The sequence below is a fragment of the Schistocerca serialis genome, chromosome 5 (genome assembly GCF_023864345.2).
Source record: "Schistocerca serialis cubense isolate TAMUIC-IGC-003099 chromosome 5, iqSchSeri2.2, whole genome shotgun sequence".
In the NCBI taxonomy this organism is placed as follows: Eukaryota; Metazoa; Arthropoda; class Insecta; order Orthoptera; family Acrididae; genus Schistocerca; species Schistocerca serialis.
In genome coordinates this window covers 509396563-509424241 of record NC_064642.1, presented here as the reverse complement: position 1 = coordinate 509424241, position 27679 = coordinate 509396563, and the positions used below count along the sequence as shown (strand labels likewise).

Below are 27679 nucleotides of genomic sequence, written 5' to 3'. Positions count from 1 at the left end.
TACTGCTATCAGCTGTTCATTCGGGCCCACTACCACCACCAAGCTCGACAGCAGTGCCTTCGGTTACTAATAACCAGTGTACCAACATTGTTTTGCGTAGCTCACTTGTTTGTCACTCCTAGCCACCCACCAGTTGTCACTTATACAAACTTTCGCCGTCTGTGGCACAACCCGGCCTAGCGGCCGCCGCGCACACTATACAACAGTCGCCTCGTGTACCGCATCGCGCATTTCCGTGATTACAGGCGGCACAGCCCACAAACTTCGCTTGCAAGACGGGCCACCTATCTCTTGCCAACCACGCCGTTTCAAGCCAGAACTAAATTCCGATGGCACCAGAGGATATCAAAAAGACAGCTGTTACAACACCTTTCTGCCTTTTCCAGTACCGGTTCATGCCCTTGGCCTCCGCAACGCTGCACAAACTTGGCAGAGATTCATAAACAAGGTGTTGTTTCATCTGGATTTTTGTTTCGTTTACTTGGACAACATTCTTATTTTCAGTCCTACTTTTCAAAAGAACAAGGAACATTTGCAGATTGTTAAAGGCACTCTTATCGCTGCCGGTGTTGAACTGAATAATAAGAAGCTCCAGTTGCACCAGACTTCAGTAAGATTCTTAGGCTACATCGTGTCAGCTAAGGGCCTCACTCCTCCCGAGGATAAAATAAAACCTGGTTTGGATTTGTCATGCCCTCACTTGTTGAAGGAGCTGCACAGGTTCATCAGAACTATTATAGGAAGCAGTTGCCTGCCGCAGCCGAGGTTCAGGCTCCCCTAACAGACGCCCTTGCTGGCAAAAATATGACCAGTATCTGCCCGGTCCCCTGGACCCCTGCCATGGAACAAGCTTTTGAGAAACTGAAGCACCTACTAGCAAACACAGTGACTGTTGCCCACCCGCATCCGGACGCTACATTTTTTATTACCGCAGATGCCAGTGATACTGCAGTAGGTGCTGTCCTCAGCCAAATCGTCGGAGATACTACCTCTCATTCGCAGTTCTTTTCTAAGAAGCTCAATGGCGCTCAAAAAAAAAGTACTCAGCCTTTGATAGAGAGCTCTTGGCAGTTTACGAGGCTGTGAAACACTTTCGCACCGAGGTTGAGGCTAGGTACTTCTACATTTTAACCGACTATAAACCTTTGGTTGCTGCTGTAAAGAACCCCCCAACTGACCCTCCACCTAGACACTTCTGGCGTTTGGACTTTATATTGCAACTTACCTCTGACATACAATACATCAAGGGTGCAGATAATGTGGTCGCAGATTTTTTGTCTTGTGTCGGCGCTCTCACAACTCTGATAGACCTCTCTAACTCTCCTCAGGTGCAGTCTGCTGACACGGACACTATGGACCTTATTTCCGACCACAGCTCATCACTCAAACCTGTGCGATCCACTTTTCCCTGTGTCATACCTCCATACCCAAACCTCTACAGAGACAACTGTTTGACAAATTACACAACCTAGCTCATCCAGGTGTGAGGGCCTCTACCAGACTTATTTCAGAGCACTTCATCTGGCACGACATGCGTCGCGACTGCCAAGCCTGGGCCCGTGCCTGCATTCCATGCCAACAAAATAAAGTTTTGCGGCACACATCACCCCCACTAGGCAGCTTCACCGCTCCTCCTAGTCGCTTCCAGCACGTTCACATCGACTTGGTAGGCTCCCTCACCTCCTCCGAGGGTTACAGATACATGCTATCTATTATAGACAGAATCTCTTGTTGGGTGGAAGCTGCCCTGCTACCCAATATTACATCCAAATCAGTGGCATGATCCTTCATAGACACTTGGATTTCACCCTTGGGCTGCCCTGTGTACTTGACGACTGACCAAGGCCGTCAATTTGAGTCTGCCTTATTTTCTGAACTATGTAGGCTGTGCGGCATCAAGAAAATTCATTCAACAGCATACCAATCCCAAAGCAACGGCCTCGTGGAACGTTGGTATAGGATGCTTAAGACGGCCCTACGTTGCCATGGCCTCCTTTGGACGGAAGCCCTGCTGTTCGTCTTACTCTGATTGCAGACCACTTTCAAGGAAGTCCTTAAAGGCTCAGTGGCCAAATTCGTCTATGGCCAGTCCCTTACACTGCCAAGCGAACTTGTTGCTCGTACTCCAGTCGCCAAACCGTCCGAACTGCCGTCCTTGGTAGGACGGGCGATGTTACATTGTAACATGCTTCAACCCCCGCCCCCTTCCAGCCACACTCCGCCGCACACATATGTTCCCAAGGCGCTCGACATGTGCGAATTTTTGTTCCTTCCCCACTATAGCCCCCTTACACAGGCCCGTACAGAGTTGTCAAACAAACCAGTAACACAATGGACATTGTAATTAAGGACTCAGTAACTACTGTCTCCCTCAACAGGGTTAAACCTGCTCGCGTCGAGTTGTCCCCTACCTCACCCACCGTTGAGGTGGCCCCTTCCTCAGCTCATGATTTGAGTAAACTAACACCTACATTAGCCCCGTCAACGAGCCCACACTTATTCCGGGGTTTTCCGCCTCTCGGCTCCCATAGCAGAGGCCTCAGCTCCCAGGGCTCTAATATAACAGTTCCATCTTAGTGCGACAGCACACCACGCCGCTCTTCTGACCGGTGCAGCCTGCAGGTTCCTGTCACGCCCACTCAGACCTCACCATCTGACACTGACCCCTCTACTCGTAGCACACCGCCCTCACCGTGCTCAGCATACCTCTCTGTTAGCAGGCGCCACTTATGAGCTCTCTACCCATGTTCATCCTAACGACATTTGTGGTTTATCTGTCATCATTAGTGGTGATACTGCATTAATGCTGCTTGCGTGTGACGATTCGTGTGACTCATTAGGTGGTGTGTCACAACGTGTAGTGAAGCGTTTCAAAATCTCTTGAAGTGCTACGTGTGGCAACCTACGTGCTTACGTTAGGACAAGTGGAAAGGTGATCATTAGGTTCCCTGCCAACGACACTCTTCCACACCATCATTCCCACACTGGCTGGCGACTACGACCATCAATGTTGCTTCAAGACTTCAGCATCAGCATTCCAGGATTTGCTCCAGGCTCTCCTCCCACATGACCCGCGCTGTTAGACACGGAGGAACTCATTGTAACCCACTTACGCTCTTGCTAACCCCCCCACCTTTGGGTACGTACTCCATACTGCAGGGGGGGGGGGGGGGGGGGGGGGGCTATGTGGCGTCGATCCACGGATCGATAGGTCAAAACATCATATGTGTATTATGTCGTCGAGTTGATCTTTGTTTTTGTATACTTCCAGGACCTCAGTTCCCGCCTAGCCTTCGACCTGTACGTTTGGCATGTAATAAAAGTATTGATGATTAGAAGAGAAAACCGTGGTCATTACCTTACCATTAGATATCTCCATCAAAACCATCATGGAAGAATACTGCAAGATGCTGGAAACAAAAGCAGCTCTTCAAGGAAGCTTTTGGATCTGTTGTAGATGAGTAAAAGACACAAATAGCTTTTAAAAATGTGGAATCTTCCCTTTCAGTGTTGAAGAAGTATATTACAACGACTGGATGCAGACTTGTCATCAGAAAGTAATGAAAAACTTGTTGTGTGAAGGAAAGCTATATTGCAGGAGGAGGATCGTGCATTTCTAAAGCTCATGGAATCTGAAATACCTACAGATACAATTGAAATTTTCAAAACAGCTTTATTTTATTAATTAAGAACCACTGAGATTAAAGAGCCAGTTTTGTTTACACATGGAAAAGGTATACAATCAAAGTAGGCCTAAGACAGAAAAAACAAAGCAATATTTCAGATGAACAATTAATTCACTCAAAAGGCCCCTTGGAAACCAAATTAGAAAGATTTGCTGAACTCAGGACATTGCAAGCAACTGCTTGTGAACACCAGAAAAGACTTATTCCTTTATATATTCAGACAGAAGAAATGGTTATAGAAAGATACACCTCAGCCACATATTTTCAACCTAATACACTCTTTTTCAATGTACTCTTTTTGAATGGTTCTCAGGATAAGAACTCTAAATTCCCAAAAGCAAGCTCATCTCAGGAAGGTAATCAAACACTTGAGGAACTCAGGGAGAGCCATCTTCATTGGCCAGCAGTTGATGGTAAACAGGGAAAAATGAAATAAATACAGGTAAACTTCCTTATGCAGTTATGTCAGGCCTCATGTGCCTTAAGAAAAAGCAAGGAAGATGAAGAAGAAAGATTTAAAAAGAAGAGAAACAGAAAGGCATTGAAACAGAAGCAAAAACTGGATGCATTCTAGGAAAAAACATGTAGCCAGGAAAGCAAAGAAACGTGAAGAAGACATTTCAACTGATGAAAATATGGTCTCTCTGCATGATTCAGATGAGAGTTTGGGAGATTTACTTCAGCGATCTGATGATTCACCCTCTGATTGCGATCTTGAAGATGTAATAGCAATTAGAACCTGTATAATTGTATTTTATGAAGATGAATATTTTCCAAGGATTGTTACTGGCAGAAAATAGAAGAATTTGAAGTAAGTGCCATGACAATGTGTGGATCAACATATTGGAAATGGCCCAAGAAAGAAGAAAAGATATAGTATCAGAGAGAGGATATAAATGTATCACAGACTTATATTGATGAGGAAATGAAGAAGTATAAAAAAGTATAATAAGTTGCTTTTTATGAACATTACAGTTTCTGGACTGGCAACAGTGGTAGGGAAATATGCAACATTCATAAATATTTGTGTTGCCTTAAGAAAATAAGCAGAAGTATATGTACAATAATGCTGAAAAATGTTTATCAGTTGAAGTTAATGTAATCTGCCCTAATATCTTATTTTTATATTTAAATGACCTGTATACTGTTTGTTCCACAGACGGTTGCTTCATCAGGAGAGAGGGAAGAAGCGGGAAAGATGAAAGGATGTGGGTTTTAATGGAGAGGGTAAGGAGTCATTACAATCCCGGGAGAGGAAAGACTTACCTTAGGGGGAAAAAAGGACAGGTATACACGCGCGCACACACACACACACACACACACACACACACACACACACACACACACACGTATCCATCCGCACATATACAGACAGAAGCAGGCCTTTGTCTTATCTCCGGAGTTCTGATAGGTTGGTATCAGTGGGAAGTATCCAGATAACCTGGACGGTGTAACACTTTACCAAGATGTGCTGGCCGTGCACCAAGGCATGTTTAGCCACAGGGTGATCCTCATTACCATCAAACACTGTCTGCCTGTGTCCGTTCATGTGAATGGACAGTTTGTTGCTGGTCATTCCCACATAGAAGGCTTCACAGTGTAGGCATGTCAGTTGGTAAATCACGTGGGTGCTTTCACACGTGGCTCTGCCTTTGATCGTGTACACCTTCCGGGTTACAGGACTGGAGCAGGTGATGGTGGGAGGGTGCTTGGGACAGGTTTTACACCAGGGATGGTTACGAGGGTAGGAGCCAGAGGGTAGGGAAGGTGGTTTGGGGATTTCATAGGGATGAACTAAGAGGTTACGAAGGTTAGGTGGACGGCAGAAACACACTCTTGGTGGAGTGGGGAGAATTTCATGAAGGATGGATCTCATTTCAGGGCAGGATTTGAGGAAGTCGTATCCCTGCTGGAGAGCCACATTCAGAGTCTGATCCAGTCTCGGAAAGTATCCCGTCACAAGTGGGGCACTTTTGGTGTTCTTCTGTGGGAGATTCTGTGTTTGAGGGGATGAGGAAGTGGCTCTGGTTATTTGCTTCTGTACCAGGTCGGAAGGGTAGTTGCGGGATGCGAAAGCTGTTTTCAGGTTATTGGTGTAATGGTTAAGGGATTCAGGACTGGAGCAGATTCGTTTGCCACGAAGACCTAGGCTGTAGGGAAGGGACCATTTGATATGGAATGGGTGGCAGCTGTCATAATGCATGTACTGTTGCTTGTTGGTGGGTTTGATGTGGACAGATGGAGGTCAACGTCGAGGAAAGTGGCATGGGATTTGGAGTAGGACCAGGTGAATCTGATGGAACCAAAGGAGTTGAGGTTGGAGAGGAAATTCTGGAGTTCTTCTTCACTGTGAGTCCAGATCATGAAGATGTCATCAATAAATCTGTACCAAACTTTGGGTTGGTGGGCCTGGTGATGACAAATACATGCTTCCAATGTGCGTTCACCGCAATGTCGCCAAACGCAGATGCGACCATCACGATGCTGTAAACAGAACCTGGATTCATCTGAAAAAATGACGTTTTGCCATTCGTGCACCCAGGTTCGTCATTGAGTACACCATCGCAGGTGCTCCTGTCTGTGATGCAGCATCAAGGGTAACCACAGCCATGGTCTCTGAGCCGATAGTCCATGCTGCTGCAAACGTCATCGAACTGTTCGTGCAAATGGTTGTTGTCTTGCAAACGTCCCCATTTGTTGACTCAGGGATCGAGACATTGCTGCACGATCCCTTACAGCCATGTGGATAAGATGCCTGTCATCTCGACTGCTAGTGATACGAGGCAGCTATGATAAGATCACATGACCAAGAAATTGTTTTGAATAATAGATGGATTGTGCACTATTCACTGATATTACCTAAAACATTTGAAGCTCATATTAATTTTGGTGAATATGGATTGGGGGACAGAAATGAAAGAGGAAGCCGCCTGGTAGAATTTTGCACAGAGCACAACATAATCATAACTAACACTTGGTTTAAGAATCATGAAAGAAGGTTGTATACATGGAAGAACCCTGGAGATACTAAAAGGTATCAGATAGATTATATAATGGTAAGACAGAGATTTAGGAACCAGGTTTTAAATTGTAAGACATTTCCAGGGGCAGATGTGGACTCTGACCACAATCTATTGGTTATGACCTGTAGATTGAAACTGAAGAAACTGCAAAAAGGTGGGAATTTAAGGAGATGGGACCTGGATAAACTAAAAGAACCAGAGGTTGTACAGAGATTCAGGGAGAGCATAAGGGAGCAATTGACAGGAATGGGGGAAATAAATACAGTAGAAGAAGAATGGGTAGCTTTGAGGGATGAAGTAGTGAAGGCAGCAGAGGATCAAGTAGGTAAAAAGACGAGGGCTAGTAGAAATCCTTGGGTAACAGAAGAAATATTGAATTTAATTGATGAAAGGAGAAAATATAAAAATGCAGTAAGTGAAACAGGCAAAAAGGAATGCAAACGTCTCAAAAATGAGATCGACAGGAAGTGCAAAATGGCTAAGCAGGGATGGCTAGAGGACAAATGTAAGGATGTAGAGGCCTATCTCACTAGGGGTAAGATAGATACTGCCTACAGGAAAATTAAAGAGACCTTTGGAGAGAAGAGAACGACTTGTATGAATATCAAGAGCTCAGATGGAAACCCAGTTCTAAGCAAAGAAGGGAAAGCAGAAAGATGGAAGGAGTATATAGAGGGTCTATACAAGGGCGATGTACTTGAGGACAATATTATGGAAATGGAAGAGGATGTAGATGAAGATGAAATGGGAGATATGATACTGCGTGAAGAGTTTGACAGAGCACTGAAAGACCTGAGTCGAAACAAGGCCCCCGGAGTAGACAATATTCCATTGGAACTACTGACGGCCGTGGGAGAGCCAGTCCTGACAAAACTCTACCATCTGGTGAGGAAGATGTATGAGACAGGCGAAATACCCTCCGACTTCAAGAAGAATATAATAATTCCAATCCCAAAGAAAGCAGGTGTTGACAGATGTGAAAATTACCGAACTATCAGCTTAATAAGTCACAGCTGCAAAATACTAACACGAATTCTTTACAGACGAATGGAAAAACTAGTAGAAGCCAACCTCGGGGAAGATCAGTTTGGATTCCGTAGAAACACTGGAACACGTGAGGCAATACTGACCTTACGACTTATCTTGGAAGAAAGATTAAGGAAAGGCAAACCTACGTTTCTAGCATTTGTAGACTTAGAGAAAGCTTTTGACAATGTTGACTGGAATACTCTCTTTCAAATTCTAAAGGTGGCAGGGGTAAATTACAGGGAGCGAAAGGCTATTTACAATTTGTACAGAAACCAGATGGCAGTTATAAGAGTCGAGGGACATGAAAGGGAAGCAGTGGTTGGGAAGGGAGTAAGACAGGGTTGTAGCCTGTCCCCGATGTTGTTCAATCTGTATATTGAGCAAGCAGTAAAGGAAACAAAAGAAAAATTCGGAGTAGGTATTAAAATTCATGGAGAAGAAATAAAAACTTTGAGGTTCGCCGATGACATTGTAATTCTGTCAGAGACAGCAAAGGACTTGGGAGAGCAGTTGAATGGAATGGACAGTGTCTTGAAAGGAGGATATAAGATGAACATCAACAAAAGCAAAACAAGGATAATGGAATGTAGTCGAGTTAAGACGGGTGATGCTGAGGGAATTAGATTAGGAAATGAGACACTTAAAGTAGTAAAGGAGTTTTGCTATTTGGGGAGCAAAATAACTGATGATGGTCGAAGTAGAGAGGATATAAAATGTAGGTTGGCAATGGCAAGGAAAGCGTTTCTGAAGAAGAGAAATTTGTTAACATCGAGTATAGATTTAAATGTCAGGAAGCAGTTTCTGAAAGTATTCGTATGGAGTGTAGCCATGTATGGAAGTGAAACATGGACGATAAATAGTTTGGACAAGAAGAGAATAGAAGCTTTCGAAATGTGGTGCTACAGAAGAATGCTGAAGATTAGATGGGTAGATCACATAACTAATGAGGAAGTATTGAATAGGATTGGGGAGAAGAGAAGTTTGTGGCACAACTTGACCAGAAGAAGGGATCGGTTGGTAGGGCATGTTCTGAGGCATCAAGGGATCACCAATTTAGTGTTGGAGGGCAGCGTGGAGGGTAAAAATCGTAGAGGGAGACCAAGAGATGAATACACTAAGCAGATTCAGAAGGATGTAGGTTGCAGTAGGTACTGGGAGATGAAAAAGCTTGCACAGGATAGAGTAGCCTGGAGAGCTGCATCAAACCAGTCTCAGGACTGAAGACCACAACAACAACAACATTAATTTTGAAGTGTGCAGTAGCAGGCAGTGGTAGAACCACATTTGCATTGAAAAATGATCACAACAAAGCCACAAGGTATTAATTGGGCTGATGCATTAGCATTTCACAGGCAGTAAGGAACATTATGAACTTCCTTGTTCATGAAAGACACCCACTTGTGATAAATGCACACTCTGAAGGAGGACAGTGAATATATTTTAACACTGAAAATATTACAGATCATATACAAAACCTGAGACAAACAGCATTGCTGCTATACTTTTGGCTTTGTTAAGTGGATGATTTTGTGAAGACGCTGTTGTATGATGAAGTTCCATCATATTTATGACAAACTGTGTAGTGTCTTCAATCATAGAAGGCATGTCAGACCTGTAGATGGTGAGCCCGGCTTATTTACTGGAAGAGTGTACATGATTCATCCAAACAATGCTGAGTATTTCTGCTTGCACCTGCTTCTACGTACAGTGAGGGGGACCTACTTCTTTTACCAATCTGCAAGCAGTTAACTGTATTGAATACGCTACTTACCAAGATGCTTTCCTTGAGTGACACTTATGATGATGATGATGATGATGATGATGATGTTCTGGCAGAAATTTGCATTAGTGACAGTACACATAATTTGTGTCATTTGTTTGCCATTTTTCTGGTATTTTATACTCTTTCTAATGCCACAGTGTTAGGACAAAAATACTAGGATAAACTATTAGAAGACTTCTGTAGGAATATTGGACAAAACATTAAAAGTGAATTGAATGATGGATTGTGTAACTACTCTTTACCAACACCTGGTTACCATTCAATATTTGGTTATGTCTCTAGGAGGAAATCCTCTCCTGCATTATGGCTTGCTAACCACATCAACAGAGAATATGCAAGGAAATAAGCTATTATAATCCAGCAGAACTTGTGGACACTTTGCAAAATGGCACCCAAAATCTAACAGTGCGCAGTACGGGAAGGCGTTTTTAGAGTGTCAACAATAATTAGGGAGAAATTCTGTTTTTGGATGCACCTGGTGGGACAGGAAAAACATTCCTCACTAAAATCATGTTGGCATAATTACGAGCCCAAGAAAAATAGTTGTTTCTATGGCTTCATTGGGAATAGTAGCCACTTTGTTACCCAGTGGTAAAACTGCTCATACAATGTTTAAAATCCTGACAGATTTTGTTATCGGTGAACACACAATATGTGACTTCTCTAGGAACATTGACAAAGCCAGGGTTCTATGTGGTTGCTCGTTAATAATATGGGATGTGTGCACCGTGGCGAATCGCAAAGCAATAGAAGCATTTGGTATAACGCTTAGAGATATTTGACGAAAAGATCAACCCATTGGTGGTGTTAAAACCCATTTTTGTGACGATTTTAGGCAGACCTTACCAGTTGTACCTAAGGGAACAAGGGTGGATGAGATGAGAGCATGTGTGAAGAGCTCAAGTCTGTGGTGACGCATCACACAGATGCATCTAGCAGTGAACGTGTGGCTGCAAATTGGTGACAACGCAAATACACAGGAGTGTAATCATTGTTAAAAATTGTCAAGGGAACATATCTAGAAGAAGGAGGTGGAAGCATTAAGCCTGGCAATTTGTGCCCACATTACTTCCACTTCAAGGCATCATTTCTTCCATTTATGAAGATCAAATACAAACAACAACCCATGAAAACTCTTGGCTTTATGGAAGAGCTATATTGAATCCTTGTAATGATCTCGCTGCAAGAACTAATGCAGACATACTTACTCTTGTTGAGGCCTACTTTTTCTGGGGTTATTACTGAAATCAGTGAACATATTTTAAATCTGTCTTATGACTCCCAAGGAAATATGTATTTCTGTCACCAAATGTGTTTTGTTTTATTGAAATAATGACAGTGGTCTTAATGAAACACACATACCATTTGTCTTGCTTTCTCCATCTAAAAACAGTTCATTATAAAAGGTGTTGATGTTAGTTCTTAAGATTTTTGCTCACAAAGGGGAGAACACGAAAGTCCTTACATTTCTGGTCAATTTATGTCTTTACATACCCTTGAGACCTCAAAATTTGTCAGGGAAAACTGCTAAAACTTGTGTGGAAATCATGGAAATATCAGGGAATTTCACTTGGGGAAACTTGTGGCAACCTTGAATGGGTATGTAGTTAATCAGAAACCTGTAATCCTTTTTGCAAACAGGAACCACCAATTCGATAAGACAATTTCACTCTAATTTCTAATTTGTCTACTTTATCTCAAGATTTTAGACAGCTGAACACAAACTAAATTATATAAGGTATTTGTGAAGTTTGAAAAAAAATAGTATATTCATTATCCAACATAGCAGAGTGGATTAGAATCTTCATAAATCAGAGGAACACCCTCGATTGTAACCTACCTTCTATCAAATGATTCCTATTGATCATATTAATGCTATGGGTGAAACGTTAATCCTTACTTATGCTGCAGCTGCCATGTACTTATCAATGTCTTCTTGTCTGATGCAGCAGTTAAAACAGACGTTTGTATGCTAATAAGTTAATTCTTAAATATTCTCACTGACTATTCAAATCATTAAAATTCTTGAAACAATAGACTACTGTTTCAGTGAGTTCAATGCAGATTACATGATATTATTATTTAAATTCTCAGCCACTGCAAGGCACTTGAACCATTGCCTTTATTGTCTTCTTTGACACCCTATGCAAGTATTTCATTTCAACACCACCTCTCAAGGGAAGCTCATTTTTAGTCTTCTAGTTGCTGCTTATATTCTGTTATGTGAAGTTCTCCAATGCATCAAACAGACATGTGCCAGATCATTACACAAATATAGAACAATATATCCATACAGTGTATTAAAATATAATTTATTTTTGAAATAACAGTGCAACTTCTACTGTGAAACTGAGTTTTTGAGCAATTCACAATATTTGGAAGTATACATTGTGAGCTAATACTGAGGTACTAGGTTGACAAGAAAAACTACTAGCATCTGTAGAGCTAGAGAGATGACACCTAGTGCTGGACATGTCTTCAGAAGGACCTTTTAGTTTTCTGAAGTGTGAATTATAATGTCACTAGAAATCAGTTAATTCTTAAATATTCTCACTGACTATTCAAATCATTAAAATTCTTGAAACAATAGACTACTGTACTATTTCAGTGAGTCCAATGCAGATTACATGACATTATTATTTAAATTTTCAGCCACTGCAAGATACTTGAATCTTTGCCTTTATTGTCTTCTTTGACACCCTATGCAAGTATTTAATTTCAACACCATGTCTCAAGGGAAGCTCATTTTTAGTCTTCAATTTGCTGCTTATATTCTGTTATGTGAAGTTCTCCAGAGCATTAAACAGACATGTGCCAGATCATTACACAAATATAAAACAATATATCCACGCTGTGTATTTAAAATATAACTAATTTTGAAATAACAGTGCAACTTCTGCTGTGAAACTGAGTTTTTGAACATTTCACAACATTTGGAAGTATACATTGTGAGCTACTACTGATGTACAAGGCAGCAATAGAATGAAAACAAAAGTGGCATACGAACTTCATTACCACTGCATGATCAGCTGATCAAGAGGAAAAATCCTGATTCTGCAGGTTAAATGATCTCAGAAAAGTCATCATGCAGACTGTACATTCTATCTCTATTCAATAATTTGAATCTCCTGAATGTTGATTCACCAATCTGTATCTTAGCCAATGTAAGCTAAAAATGTGAGGAACACTTCAGTCCTTAAAATAAAGAAAAAGGTTTGTGGAATGTTATTTCCAATGAAACTGAAAAGACAAGTGCTTTATGTAGAAAAAGTCATGGTTCGATGCAGTTTGCAAAGTTCAACAGCTGTTCCACCTAAGACATGATCAATGAATGTTTACCACAATGGTCATCAGATTCTTAAGGAAAAAGCTGTCCACTTGAAGAAGAAGAAAAGTTTGGTATCAGTAGGATGAAAATCCTTTTCCGCATTAGCCAAATAAAAAGTTTATAGGAATCACTCTAGAACAGATGCTGGACATCTGTGTTTTCTCTTTATAATCTACTATAAACTTCAAATTATTGTGTTAACAAAATTCCACTGTATATTCACAAGTAAAGGTTATTTCAGCATGCAAATAGTGTAGTGCAAAGCTCATTTTTCATTTGTGTAAAGTTTTTGCTTCATCAGGAAAGAGGGAAAGAGAGGGAAAGACGAAAGGATGTGGGTTTTAAGGGAGAGGGTAAGGAGTCATTCCAATCCCGGGACTGGAAAGACTTACCTTAGGGGGAAAAAACGACAGGTATACACCCGCACACACACACACACACACACACACACACACACACACACACACACAGACATATATATATATATATATATATATATATATATATATATATATATATATATATATATATATATATAAAAAACAAAGATGATGTGACTTACCAAATGAAAGTGCTGGCAGATCGACAGACACACAAACAAACACAAACATACACACAAAATTCAAGCTTTCGCAACAAACTGTTGCCTCATCAGGAAAGAGAGAAAGAGAGGGAAAGACGAAAGGATGTGGGTTTTAAGGGAGAGGGTAAGGAGTCATTACAATCCCGGGAGCGGAAAGACTTACCTTAGGGGGAAAAAAGGACGGGTATACACTCGCACTTATAAATTTTAGCCGCTTCCCACAGGTTTTAACGTCATTATTTCTTCGTCAGACAATTGTTAGCCTCATTTTCATAATCTGCCACCACAATACCACTCCTTTTAATATACTACATGCAGTTTTTTCGAAATTTTCCGGAATTTCTCCGTCCTTTAACGTGTTTTGGCGGCAACACAACCACCTAACCTTTATGCACATCGTTGTCTACCAACCCAAGTCCAACATAACCCAGCTGTAACCAACAGCTTTTCGCCTGGTCTTTAAATATGTCTGCTTGTGTCTGTATGTGTGGATGGATATGTGCGTGTGTGCGAGTGTATACCTGTCCTTTTTTCCCCCTAAGGTAAGTCTTTCCGCTCCCGGGATTGGAATGACTCCTTACCCTCTCCCTTAAAACCCACTTCCTTTCGTCTTCCCCTCTCCTTCCCTCTTTCCTGATGAGGCAACAGTTTGTTGCGAAAGCTTGAATTTTGTGTGTATGTTTGTGTTTGTTTGTGTGTCTATCGACCTGCCAGCGCTTTCGTTCGGTAAGTCACCTCATCTTTGTTTTTATATATAATTTTTCCCACGTGGAATGTTTCCTTCCATTATATATATATATATATATATATATATATATATATATATATATATATATATATATATATATATATATATATATATATATATATATATATATATATATATATATATAATGGAAGGAAACATTCCTGTCTGCTTGTGTCTGTATGTGTGGATGGATATGTGCGTGTGTGCGAGTGTATACCTGTCCTTTTTTCCCCCTAAGGTAAGTCTTTCCGCTCCCGGGATTGGAATGACTCCTTACCCTCTCCTTTAAAACCCACTTCCTTTCGTCTTCCCCTCTCCTTCCCTCTTTCCTGATGAGGCAACAATTTGTTGCGAAAGCTTGAATTTTGTGTGTATGTTTGTGTTTGTTTGTGTGTCTATCGACCTGCCAGCGTTTTTGTTCGGTAAGTCACCTCATCTTTGTTTTTTATATATATATATATATATATATATATATATCCATCTGCACGTATACAGACACAAGCAGACATATATAAAGGCAAATTATTTTTGTTTTTATTGATAATTTTATCTTTCCTTCTCCTTTTTCCACTTTATTCATTGAATTTAAGAGTGCAAAGTCTTGTGCATTTACCTGAAAAGCTATATTTGCATTTTCGTGCATTCCAAAAATCTCTGGTTCCTCTATAATTGGAAGTTGGTCTATAAAGTTTCTGTACTGCTCCAGTGTCGAAAAATCTTCCGATTCAGGGCAATAGTAGACACCAGAAGCGGAATAAATATATCCTGTGAAATCAAACAACTCGATTTTAAAACAAAAAAGCCACAAATATAAATTCTGGAATTAATGATTCTTAACCATCACAAAGACTGAAGATAAACTTTAAATTTTAATCCATCATATCCAGCGCTCCTTTTACTGGAAATGGAAACAAACAAGAGAGATAAAGTGAAGAGAGAAAGCATGCATAAAATAGAGAAACTTGTAGGAGACATCTCTCTCCACCTGTGATAATGAGTTTGTTGTTATTATTAGCTTTGCTGTTCTGATATAAAAACTGATATTTAGCCTCTCTGTTTTCCAGTAAGTCTTTTGTGCTTTTTAAAGCTTGAAATGTAACATTTATTTCTAAATAAAGCTACTGGTTTTGTTTATACCAAGAATTTGAAAATAGCAAAAAAAAGAGTAATTATGTAGTAATACATACAACTATTCATAAATACTGTAAATGATAACATTATTGTAGAGAGATGCAAAAGGGAGAATGTAATGAATCGTACCTGACTTTAAAATTTTTGGTGAGAAAAATCCTTTCAGTATTGTTTTGAGACATCTCAGGTCCCATGAATCAGTAACACGGCCTCCGTATGTTATTTCCCCTAATGCAATACAGATATTAATTTCATTTCACATAAGTGCTTCAATTAGATTGTGCAAAACTCAAAAAGTATTTTAGAGTCAGAAAAAAAGGCAAAGGCAATTAACAGTGGTTTTAAAGATTCATACACAGTGCTTATATTAAAAAAAGGCAGTACTTTTGCGCATAGAGGTGGGTTGTTGGTTCTGTTTTATGTACAATATTTTGATCAGTTGAAATATTGACTATAACAAGAAATCAATAACACTGCTGTATGCCTAAGAGCATGCCATCAATGAATCACTTCAGAAAACATGAGAGGAAAAAGAAAAAATTTTGTCTGCATTACAATGAAAAATATTTTTGTTACCAGTTATATATTCAAGAGCATCCCAAGGAATTGAGTTTTCAGCACAGAACATCTTCATTGTATTTAATGCACACTCTCTGTCACTGTCATTGAATTCATATGTAATATTCCAGCCAAGTGGACCAAACTTCTTACGTTCTTGAATTACTCCATGGAAGAAACAAATGCCAAATATCATTTTTCTCCAGTCTGGACCAAGTGCTGGAAAAGTTACGATAGTTCATCATATATTTTTTTCTCATTACAATTCACACAGCAATGCAAATGTAAACTATCTTAATATTTTGCAATAAAACTGTATCAGCTACTGAATTATTACTAATACAAGTAGAAATGTTATTTAAACTTACGGTGATCTTCAAAGAAATCCTCTGTAAGTTCAAGGAATGCCCTTTTTATATTTGCACGAAGACCTTTTGGTGGTTCATTTGTAACCTTTACAGAGTTCTGCAGAACAGACACAGGAAAAGATTTTGATGGCATTGAGCTGAGAAATAAGCGGAAATCAGGATTAACTTGTTCTGGATTCTCTGAGAAACCAATGATGATTTTTTCCATAGATAACATCCATGAAGTTGCAAGGTGACAGTTCTAAAAAATAAAAAAAAAGGAAGTGATAAATTAATTTGAGAGGTATTCATGTTATTGACTGAGAGCTTGTCCTCACAAATGATATGACTGAAATAACATAAAAAATGCTTTTTTGTATAGTATCTTTGAAGTTAAAATAAAAAAATCATAAGAAGATATCTATAAATGATCATTCTCATAAATAAAGATCATTACAAATACACATTTCATATCTATATGAAATTACATTTCTTCTCTTTTTTTTCATGTTAGCTAACGTGTCTGGTGACCCAGTGCGATCTTTCTTTAACTCTGAGGCATAACCTCTAGTTAACATTTGAGAGAGTTACATTCACATCATTACATGTTTGAACTCCCATTCCATATCAACTTTTTTGTTCATTATTTACCTCTCTTTTCCTCTTGAACTTTCTTGCCATCTTTACCGTTCACTTCCTTCTGTTTTTCCAGTTTACTATTTTGTTTTATTTACCTAACATTGACAAAAATCATGAACAGTTGCTACAGCGCCCAAAAAAGAAAATCTTGAATCTTAATAACAGACAGTACCTCTTTTGTAACTTCATCTTCTCTCAGCACCAATAATTCTATAAATCATGTTTAACACTACTAATGCTCTTAATGTCTTCCCAAAGATGACAAAAATCACAGGATTAAAAATACCAGTTACGAGAACACGTTCTTCAACAGGAACTAACACTTTATGCTGAAAACATGCTCATTAAACACATACAAGGCTATACATGGTTTTGAACAATCTGCCTCAGCAGAGAGTGTTCCTATCTGTTAATACATGGAATGTCTTAACAAATTACAGTTTCCATAGACAATTAAATCCATCACCAGTGAGCAAATTGCAGCTGCTACACCACAGTGGACAATCCACAGCATGCCCTGGGAAAGCGATATGGCCTTCCCTACCTCACAGACAAATATAGTTAAGCACTCTGTAATTGGTCTGTAAGCTGCACAGGATTCTGTCAATCTTATTTCTCAATGGGAGTCATGGGTTTGACTGAGAGTGACAGTGGGGATACTAAAGGACACGCACGGATGGCGGAAGGGGGTCAAGTGGACAGTTTCAGACCAGCCAGCGGCAGCTGCAAAGTGACGGCTCGGCCAGGCACCAGGTAGTCAGCAGCAATACTGAGTTCAAGAGTGGTGAGCTGGTGCCAGTTGTTGTGACAATTTGAATGTATTTTAGGTGGTAGGCCACCCAGGATTGTGTACCGGGTGATGCACTTAGTTATTGGGATGTGTTCTGTGGCCCTGGTTGGTGGAACGCTTTGCTCTGGATTTCATGCACTTTGTTGTCAGCTACCTGAAACAGGAAGTGCATGTATTAACCTGCCCGGATATTTGCCAAGACTACAATTAATTTGGTAAGCATTCTGTTATTTGTGTAACATGGCACTGCACCTTTTTTTGTGTTTTGCCAGCATTTGACTCAGTTTTAGACTGACTATAAAAAACAGCTTGTTTGATTGCATTGTAGGAAATACTACAAATTTAAATGGTAATTGATTCTGTTTGTGTTTGCATTCTGATGAAAGTTGTCAATTTGAGTGAATACAATGCAAAGCCTGCACATGGTACCCTGTGCATGTTCGGTACTTTGTAACTGACATTTGAACATGAATTGAGACCAAGCTGTTGAGTGAACTGTTTTTAGTGTTTGTGTGTAGATTTCATTGTGCTTAATAAGATTAGTCAAATATATTCTCTTATGTAATTTTGGAGAGAAAAGCTGCTTCAATCTTAGGTTACCGTTAATCATAAGAATTATGTTGCTTCCCAATTTTTGTGTGTTTCTGCTGTGCAGTCTGAATTAGATTTTGTGTCATTATGGTGCATTGTATGGTGGTTTAAGACTTGTTCCATCAAGTAGTTTAGTTCAGAAATGGCAATATGTCACTGAAATACTCTTATATGCCACTATCATATAATTGTGGTTAACTAAATCAATGTAAATTCTACTGCACAGCTGGTCATTGCCATCCTGAATTTCTTATAGTCATTAAACCTCAAGGAGATATTCACTCTTGGGTTAGCTTTTTTTAGTTATATGTAATACATTTCATTATGATCAGTGCAGTTTAAACTAGAAGCCTTCTAGTAGCATATTGGAATTTCCCAGAGAGATTAAAGCTTGCCGTTGTGAAACCACTTTTCACAACGAGTGACAAAACCAATTTAGCTAAATACCATCCAATATCACTACTAAGTAGTTTCTCAAAAGTATTGGAGAAACAAACATATAAAAGAATTATAGAACATCTTAACAACCACAGCATCCTCAACAGAAACCAACTTGGTTTCCAAAAAGGCATATCAACTGAGCAACCTATTTTTTCTCTCACTAATGAAATTTTAGAGTCAATAAATAATAAAATTTCGCCTACTGGAATCTCCTGTAAATTGTCAAAGGCCTTTGACTCAGTAGACCACAACATTCTCTTACAGAGGGCTAATTATTATGGCTTGCACGTAGCATAGGTAGGTGGATTGAATCATGGCTACAAAACAGAAAACAGAAGATAATAATTAATGGTGCCGATGATAGTCCCGTCTCATCCAATTGGGGCACATTAAAGTGTGGAGTGCCTCAAGGGTCAATTTTGGGACCTTTGCTTTTTCTTACCTTCATCAATGGTCTCCCACTTTGTATGGACACCAAGTGTAAATTTACTCCTTTTGCTGATAATACCACTATTCTGCTTGAAAGCTGAACTAACAATGGCCTAGAAAATAAATATAATGCTGTATTTGTTGACATCCTACACTGGTTTAAGTGCAATGGACTAACTCTTAAATACTGAAAAAACTCAGTTTATACAATTTCATACTTCTCAGCAGAAAAATCAAGTATGCTACTTAAACTGTGGTAAACTAAATATAATAAGCTGTGAATCATCCATGTTCTTGGGCACTCTAACTGATGGCAAGTTGAACTGGTCTGTGCGTATCCTAGACCACCATAGAAGGCTCAGTGTGGCAACTTATGCTATTTGTGTAATCACCGCCATTTGTGACTTGAGCGCTATCAAAGCTGCCTACTTTGGTTATTTTCATTCTATCATGTCTTATGGCATAATATTGTGGGGTAACCAGCTTTTAGCCACAAAAATATTTACTGCACATAAGAGAGCTGTGAGAATCATGAGCGGTGTTCATCCAAGATATTCTTGCAGAAATCTTTTCCATAAGTAACAAATATTAACAGTCACCTCTCAGTACATATTTTATTTGTTTCTTCTACTATCTTGATGAATACCTGAAGATAAAGCAATGATTGTTTTTTGTAAATTGTAGTGCCATTGGTATTTATATTCTTTTAATGTGTTTTGCCACGACTCATCTTAACTGTTTAAGTTGGACAATTACTATATTTTCTTTTTCAGTAATTGTTTTATGTTACTTGAGTTATACCTTTGATTTGATTTTAACTGTCAAGCATACTCATCATTTTATGGTGCACTTTTGTCATTTTATATACATGTATTATATTTGTGTTATGTAATCATGACTCATTTCACATCCTTGTCATTTATCACAATACAGATTAATGGAATATGTAATAAATAAATAAATAAATAAAAAGAATTTTTAAAAAGTCAAGGTTTAGATTATTTGTGGCCATATATGCCAAGCCAAGTTCACAAGGTAGGTTTTTCAACTACAAAAGTCATATTTGGGTGAAAGATATTTACTGGGCTCATTGTGTGTTCCTGACTGTAGTTGTGGTGTTCACATGTTGCACCTCTCTTTTTATTTTAATTTATGCATATAATTTCAGGAGGACAACACATCATTGTAAGATGGCAGACAATCTAATTATTAAAAGGGGGCTGGCATCTGATATGAGTGAAGACTGAGAGCAACCTTGTTCAAAGGTGAATGACCGAATCATTTGCACATATTTTGCATGGAATGAATGCAAGATACATTAAAATGATCAGCCTTTAATCTCAGGTTCTCTGATTGCTATGAGCAAAGACAAATTAATGACAAACACAGTATGTGATCTACTGACATCACTGGATACTGTCTGTAACAAATTATACATCAAGAAAAAAATTATGCTGTTATCCACACTGTGAGTAGCTAGATTTCAAATAATTACAAAAGTTATAACAAATATCACATTTATTATTTTAAGCCAGTAATCATTATAATTTAAACACAACTTACACAACATGTCTGGTTGCTACAACAGACTATCATATTGTGACTAACTAAGAGTGACTGAGCTTGCACTTATATATAAAAACAAGAGAAAATTTTTTCCTTCCCTATTCTGCTTCAGGAAAATGCCATTTCAATATTGCGGAGCATTGATAAATTTCCACTAAGGTTTGATAAATTTCCACTAAAGGTCACTGAATACAGTTATTATTATTCATAGAGATTATTAAAGAAGCAAACAAATGTACCGGACGCCAGCTCTTAACAAATATTAATAAAGTATATTGTTTGATTTATTTTGCAAATACACTATTCTAACTCTTTAATGACAAGTTCTTTGGAAAAATATCTCTGACTGTAATTGATATATTAGTTGTTGATGGTGAGAATACCTTTCAGGATGAATGTGTTTACGGTGCAGTAAAAACTGAAAGTTGATATGATAAAGATTTTTTCTACAAGCTAGTATGAACCATCATCACCACACAGAGCTGAATGAAATGATTTGAAAGAAACCACTACAGAAGGATATAAGGAATTATATCCATACACTATTCAAGATAAAAAAGAAACTTAATAGAAAATATACATTGACAACTGCAAAGAAGTTAATAAAGTGGTAAGATTTGGAGTTTTACTTCTGGAAAAAAACCACCTACCCCCCCCCCCCCCCCCCACACACACACACACATTGTAAATGCCTCACATCAAATACTTTTGTAAGTAGATTTACAGGAAAAACCACATTCATTCCTGAAAAACAACAGGATTTGTTTCTATAAAAGAAATGGAAAATGAAAACAGATCATGGAATTTGCTGCAGCATTTGTACACAAGGGCAATGCCTTAATTGCAGGCAATGGGTGTAGTAAGAAAAATATTATCAATAAAGATCAGTTGCAATATGAAATGGCAAATGGATAAACATTATCAAATGCGGAAAAAAAATAGTATGTTGTGGTGACATCTATTTCATCTGTAACCCATTCTTATACTGTTCATTTGAATACGTCATCTACTGGATTTCTTGATACAAAGATGTACATCTGATTTCAAGAATAAAATGGACAATGTGGACCAAAAGTGAGACAGTTAATAACATGAGAAACTCCTTTTAACACAGTTGTTGATGCTAGCACCTCTGGTAAACCATGTCATCCACTGGTTGAAGAATATTTTCATTACAGATGTAAAAGACAACACCATAATATTGCTTGAATCTTGGACTGAGTAAACTGATGGAACTATATTTCAAGAACATGCACAAAAATACCCCCCCCCCCCCCTCCCTCTGCCACAAACCACTATTAGATGTTTACTTTTTCAGGCAATATCAACTTGTTGTTTGCAGGTACGAAGATTACACTAGAAATGAATTTATTTGGAGGCATCTCAAGGTAAATTACTTGACAAGTATTAATAATGAAACTTTATTTAGTCATTTAATACCAGATGTCTTCATCAGTTTTCAAGGACATGATCACTTATACATGGCAGATCTGTGGATATATGACAGAGGAAACTGAATGAATTTCAATAGTGTACTAAAATCAATGTTACAAGCAGGAAATAGCGATTGTGGTATCAAACATTGTGAAGATGGTGCTTTTATTGATTGTTTGTCTTGTTCTCAAAAGTTCTGCCTGGAATATTTTGTAGGAATGCCTCATTGTGACATACAAACACTACAGTATGATGCAGCAAAATACACCAATATAGAAATCCCATTTTACAGTATTTGTTGAAATGTTTTTTCATATACTGAACTTGAATGAATACAACATTTGTATGTTTAATTATGCATCTATTTATGTAATATGCTTGTATGTATTTACGCATATTGAAGGATGAAAATACATGTGCCTGGTAGTGTTTATACAGTATTCTCCATTATGTACTGAACAGTATACTGCGCAGTTCATTTTCATTAGGGAGTAGCACTGCCGTTTGCTATGAAACAGAAATATGGTTCATGAAAGTATGACTGACCTTATTACTTGAAAATTAGACATTTCCCTAAAATAAGCCTGACACGAGTTTCATCCAAATACAACTCATACAGTTGAAACACATACCTTGTCAGTATACAAACTGTTTTTAATATTTACCTGACTTTTCTGCTATGCCATTTGTTAAGATTTTAAAGAATTTTAATTTTTGGAAAAAAAGTAATTTTAGTTTTTAGTCTGTTGCAGTGATTTGATTGTAACTGCTTGTCTACCCATGCCTGTGTGTCCTGTTGGGACGTCCTGTTATGGCAGCTTGGTCCACCAGGTTGTGACTGTCTGCAGTGGCACCTATTTAAAGGTTCTAGTTCAGGATTTGATCTTGTATTCTTTTGGAAAAAGTTTACACTCAAGATCTAAATAATTTCATTGTAAGTAATGTGTAAAGTGATCTTTTAAAATAAATATTTATTGAACTATGTTATTTAACTGTGAATGGTGTTTGAAATATTATTTCTGTTTTTTTGTCATATCCTGGCCCTCCCACTCAACAGCTAATTATGCTGATACTAGGGCAGCATACCATTTCAGTCTGAACTGCCAAACCATTCTGATAGTTGTCTGTGGCTAGTGCTCCCACACATTACATCACTTTCATTTTTCAGCTCCAATCCACATTAAAATGGGAAGGCAATGATCAGTTTCAGTAATCAAAATGGGTAAGGTTGCTAGAAGCAGCTGCAAGCACTAGCTGTTCTGAGCAGGGTGTTCCTTATAAAGTAACAATAATTTATATAAATCTTACTATCATTAAACTGTAGTACAGAAAAAAGATAAAAAAGATAAAAAACAGTGGGTTATTGCTTCAGTTTTTTTATGGGCAGCAGGAAAGAAAAGAAGAAAGTCCAAAATTCAGCAGAAATCTGTAATTTTTCATGTAGTATGCTTTATTAGATTTATTTTTCTGTACTCAAAACACTAACTGAGTAATTTCAGTAAAACCAAATGCTACACAAAATTTAGTAGAATCTGTGTATGTTGTCTACTTCCCATTTTTGACTTACAGTCTGGAAATACTAATATTGTTTACAGTTTACGCTTTAATGTATTAGGGGCATTCAAAAAGATATGTGCTGGAGGCATGATTACAGAAACCAGTACATGTATGTTAGAAGTATTGACCCTGGCTGTTGAGACACTTGTCTCACTGTGACACAAGGCAGTGAATGACTGTCTCATAAAAACCCTGGGGCTGCGATGTTAACTTGTTCTGCATGTACAGCTGGATGTCGCTATCTGAGGTGAATCATTTGCCTCTCAGTGCCTTTTCAAGGGGACCAAAAATGGCGTAATCACAGGGAGAGAGGTCCGGACTGTATCAAGGGTGGCTGAGAACCTCCCATTTGAATTTCTGCAGGAGTGCAGCGACTGTGTTGGCCGTATGAGCCTTTGCATTGTTATGGAGCAGAATGCCCCATGGGTGAGATTGATTGGTCGTTTTGATTTGATTGTTTGGCGAAGGTTGGTCAAGGTTTGCGAGTAATGCTGGGCATTCACCACTGTCCCATGCTGCAGGAAAGGAATCAGATGGGGGCCATCTTGGTCAAAGAAGAATGTCAGCATAACCTTTCCTGCACTCATGTGGATGACGATGTACAGCCCTTAAATTTTATGGGACAGCCATTCACAGCCTTTTGTCACAGTGGGACAAGTGTCTCAATAGCCAGGGTCAATACTTCTAACATACAGGCACTGGTTTCTGTAATTATGCCTCTGGCTCATTTCTTTTTGAATGCCCCTTATAGTAGTGTAGCTGTTGGCTATCATAACACAAATTTTTCAGCCACAATCCACATTAAAATGGGAAGACAACAATCAGTATCTGTAATTAAAATGTGTGCAGTTACTAGAAGCAGCTACTTACGAGCTGTTCTGAGCAGGATGTTCCTTACTCTGGCCAAGTCCATGAATGAAATCTGCCCTCATAGGAAGCTAGAGAAGAATCGTGTCTGTGAGTCAGCACAGTCTTCGGGTCTGTCCATACTCTTCCCCAGATGTGGAAAACTTCATAAAATTTTCAATGTGAACAGCAGAATTTAGTTTTTGAACAATACTGTAGCAGTTCGGGGAAGAACTCTGAATTTTTGATTATCTGTTTTCCGTAATATTAACCAAGTGAAATACCAAGTGGTAAACCAATTTCTATATGTCTGAAGAACCTAAGAGATTATTATTGTTCTTATTATTACTATTATTATTATTATATACTCTTGCAGTTTGCAAGAATCCACTTCAGGGCGAGTACAATAACTGGATGTTGCTGACAGTTACACTGCTCAACAAAAGTTTGGAATACTATCATAAACTGTAGTCTACAATACTAAAGGCCTCATTGACCTACACACTTCATGCATTATCCAGTTAGAGCCCATTTACTAAATAGTATTTACTACTAGCCTGCTTTGTGGACGTTTCCCAGTTATGTAAACATACCACTGCTGCAGCACCATACAGCGAGCAGTCCAGTATCAACAACTACTTCATTCAGTTTGTGTTCAGCGATGCAGTAACACGCCATGTGGAGGCATACAACACTTTGATAGAGTCAGGGTAGTAGGTTTACTTTCAGCAGGTCATACAAAGCAAGATGTTGCCGATCAGTTACACATCACTCACAGTGATGTGTCTAGGGTGTGAAGACACTACAGAGAGATGAGAAATGTGAATGATACACCTCACAGTGGTTGTCCTCATATGACAACACCGATGTAGAATCATTTTATTTCAATAGTGGGCTCACAGACAACCAACATTAACTGCCAGAAAAATTGGAAATGACATCTCCCAGGAAACATGGATTCTTATCTCAGACCAAAAAGTGCATAGAAGATTGCATTAGGGTGGTCTTCATCCCAGAAGACCAATGAGAAATTTTTTCATTGGACGAATGGAACTGACACAATCAAAGGACCTAGGATCTTGCGGATCAACATTGGACCATTGCAGAATGGAGTAATGTCATACTCGCTGATGAGACTGGGATTGTTTTGCGACTGGACACTAGATGCGCTGGGTTTTGGAGAAATTCTAGGTGACAGGAACCCTATACATTCAGAAAGGCCATCCATTTGAAGATGGCAGAGTAATGTTCTGGGTGGCAATAATGATGGGATGGCAGACACCTCCAATTCATGTCTACAACAATTTAAGTGCTTCCTAATATCTCCATGTCATCCTACAAATGGCTGTAAGGCTCTAAAGATGTGAAGTCATTGACTTCATCCCAGTTGATGACAGTGCAAGACCACACCATACTGTAGCAGTGTCTTGGTATCTTCAAAGATGCACCAACCTAATGCATTGGCCAGCACAGTCCCCAGATGTGAATGCAACTGAGAATGCCTGGGACCAGTTAAGGTGGCCATTGCACAGTGTCCGAATCCACCTGACAATCTTCAGTACCTCAGTGAAGCTGCCATCGAGGAGTGGGACCTCATACCCCAAGATGAAATTGATGGTCTCATTCAGAGTATGCCTCATCCGTGTGTAGGGAGAACATACTCACTACTGAAGACTGTACCCATTTTGCGACCGAATAACAGGAGGCCTAAGGACAACGATAGGACACAGCGATGGAATAACATGATTTCTCTACTTTTCATCAAAAAAGTGACAGATCAGATTGGCAAGATTCTAAGGAAACACGAGGTTCAACCGATTTTCAGACCAACTAAGAAAATAGGCCAAGCACTTCGTTCCATTAAGAATAAATGTCCCCCCCTGTCTGCAAGTGGTGTATATATGATTCTGTGTACGTGTGGCAAGGTCTACATTGGAACTACAAAGAGAAGTGTGAATACATGATTGAAGGAACATAAAAGTCTTTGCCGACTAGGGAAAACAGACAAATCAGCTGTGGTGGAACATGCTCTTCAAGCAGGTGATCACATAGTGAAATTTTCAGAAACTGAAGTTTTATGTACTATGACGAACTATTATCCACGGCTGTATAGAGAAGCCATAAAAATATATAAACATGGGGATAATTTTAACAGAAAAGAAGAAGCCATGAAACTCAGTGATATAAGGACTGTGGCACTACAGAATTGATGACAAGTTTTTATCTTTGATGTACTATAATCGATAGTCAAAAAATTTTATCTTTGACAATGTTTATCTCTGTTATCAGGTGCAATCCAGACCATGCCCACTTTCCACGGTATTTAGGCTGCTCTTCGACGTCCGACTTGTCAGTCGGCAAGACTCAGCACAACCAGGACCACCTCCAAAGATGTCCAACATGGCCTTGGATGAATTCTCAGGGGTTGAAGAGTTCCATGGATCATGGCCATACAACCCGGAAAAATTCTCAACTTGCAGATTACGGAGTAACATCCAATTTAAAAAAAGTCTAGTTTTGGTAAGGAGCAAGTCAAATTTTAGGATATGTTGTGTCAGATGGTTCAAATGGTTCTGAGCACTATGGGACTTAACATCTACGGTCATCAGTCCCCTAGAACTTAGAACTACTTAAACCTAACTAACCTAAGGACATCACACACATCCATGCCCGAGGCAGGATTCGAACCTGCGGCCGTAGCAGTCGCGCAGCTCCGGACTGAGCGCCTAGAACCGCTAGACCACCACAACCGGCGTGTCAGAACAATGAATATTACCTGATCTGAAAAAACTTGATGCCAGCCTTTTTAGGACTAGCTTTATTTTTTCATAAATTCGTACCACAACAACTGATGAACAGTGATGCTTTGCTCAACTTGTTAGGAAAAAATAAGCTTTGGTTATGGGATGATAAGTGTTAAGAGGACTTTAATAACATTAAGCAGGCATTAGTCAAAGCAAACATTCTTAGCCACCCTGACATGTCCAAGAGTTTTTGACTATGCACAGATGCCTCATCTCAAGGGCTGAGGGCATGCTTATTCCAGTTGCGAGAGGAAGAAGATAAGGAAGTACTCAAGGTCATCAGTTTTGCTAGTCGCAGGTTATCAGAAGCAGAAAGGCCTTACTCAGTGTAAGAATTGGAAAGTTTAGCTGTAATATGGGCAATTT

General features: G+C 39.1%; 1 protein-coding gene across 1 annotated transcript in view; it reads right to left on the bottom strand.

Moving 5' to 3' along the window:
- Positions 1 to 27679, bottom strand: part of LOC126482033 (dynein axonemal heavy chain 6-like) — a 1073010-nt gene that overhangs the window by 162530 nt on the left and 882801 nt on the right. The window contains exons 117-120 of the mRNA XM_050106005.1: positions 16238 to 16478; positions 15888 to 16088; positions 15441 to 15539; positions 14788 to 14945 (exon numbers count right to left, since the gene is read on the bottom strand). Coding sequence (XP_049961962.1) covers positions 14788 to 14945; positions 15441 to 15539; positions 15888 to 16088; positions 16238 to 16478 — 699 coding nt within the window. The remainder of the gene's footprint in view (positions 1 to 14787; positions 14946 to 15440; positions 15540 to 15887; positions 16089 to 16237; positions 16479 to 27679) is intronic.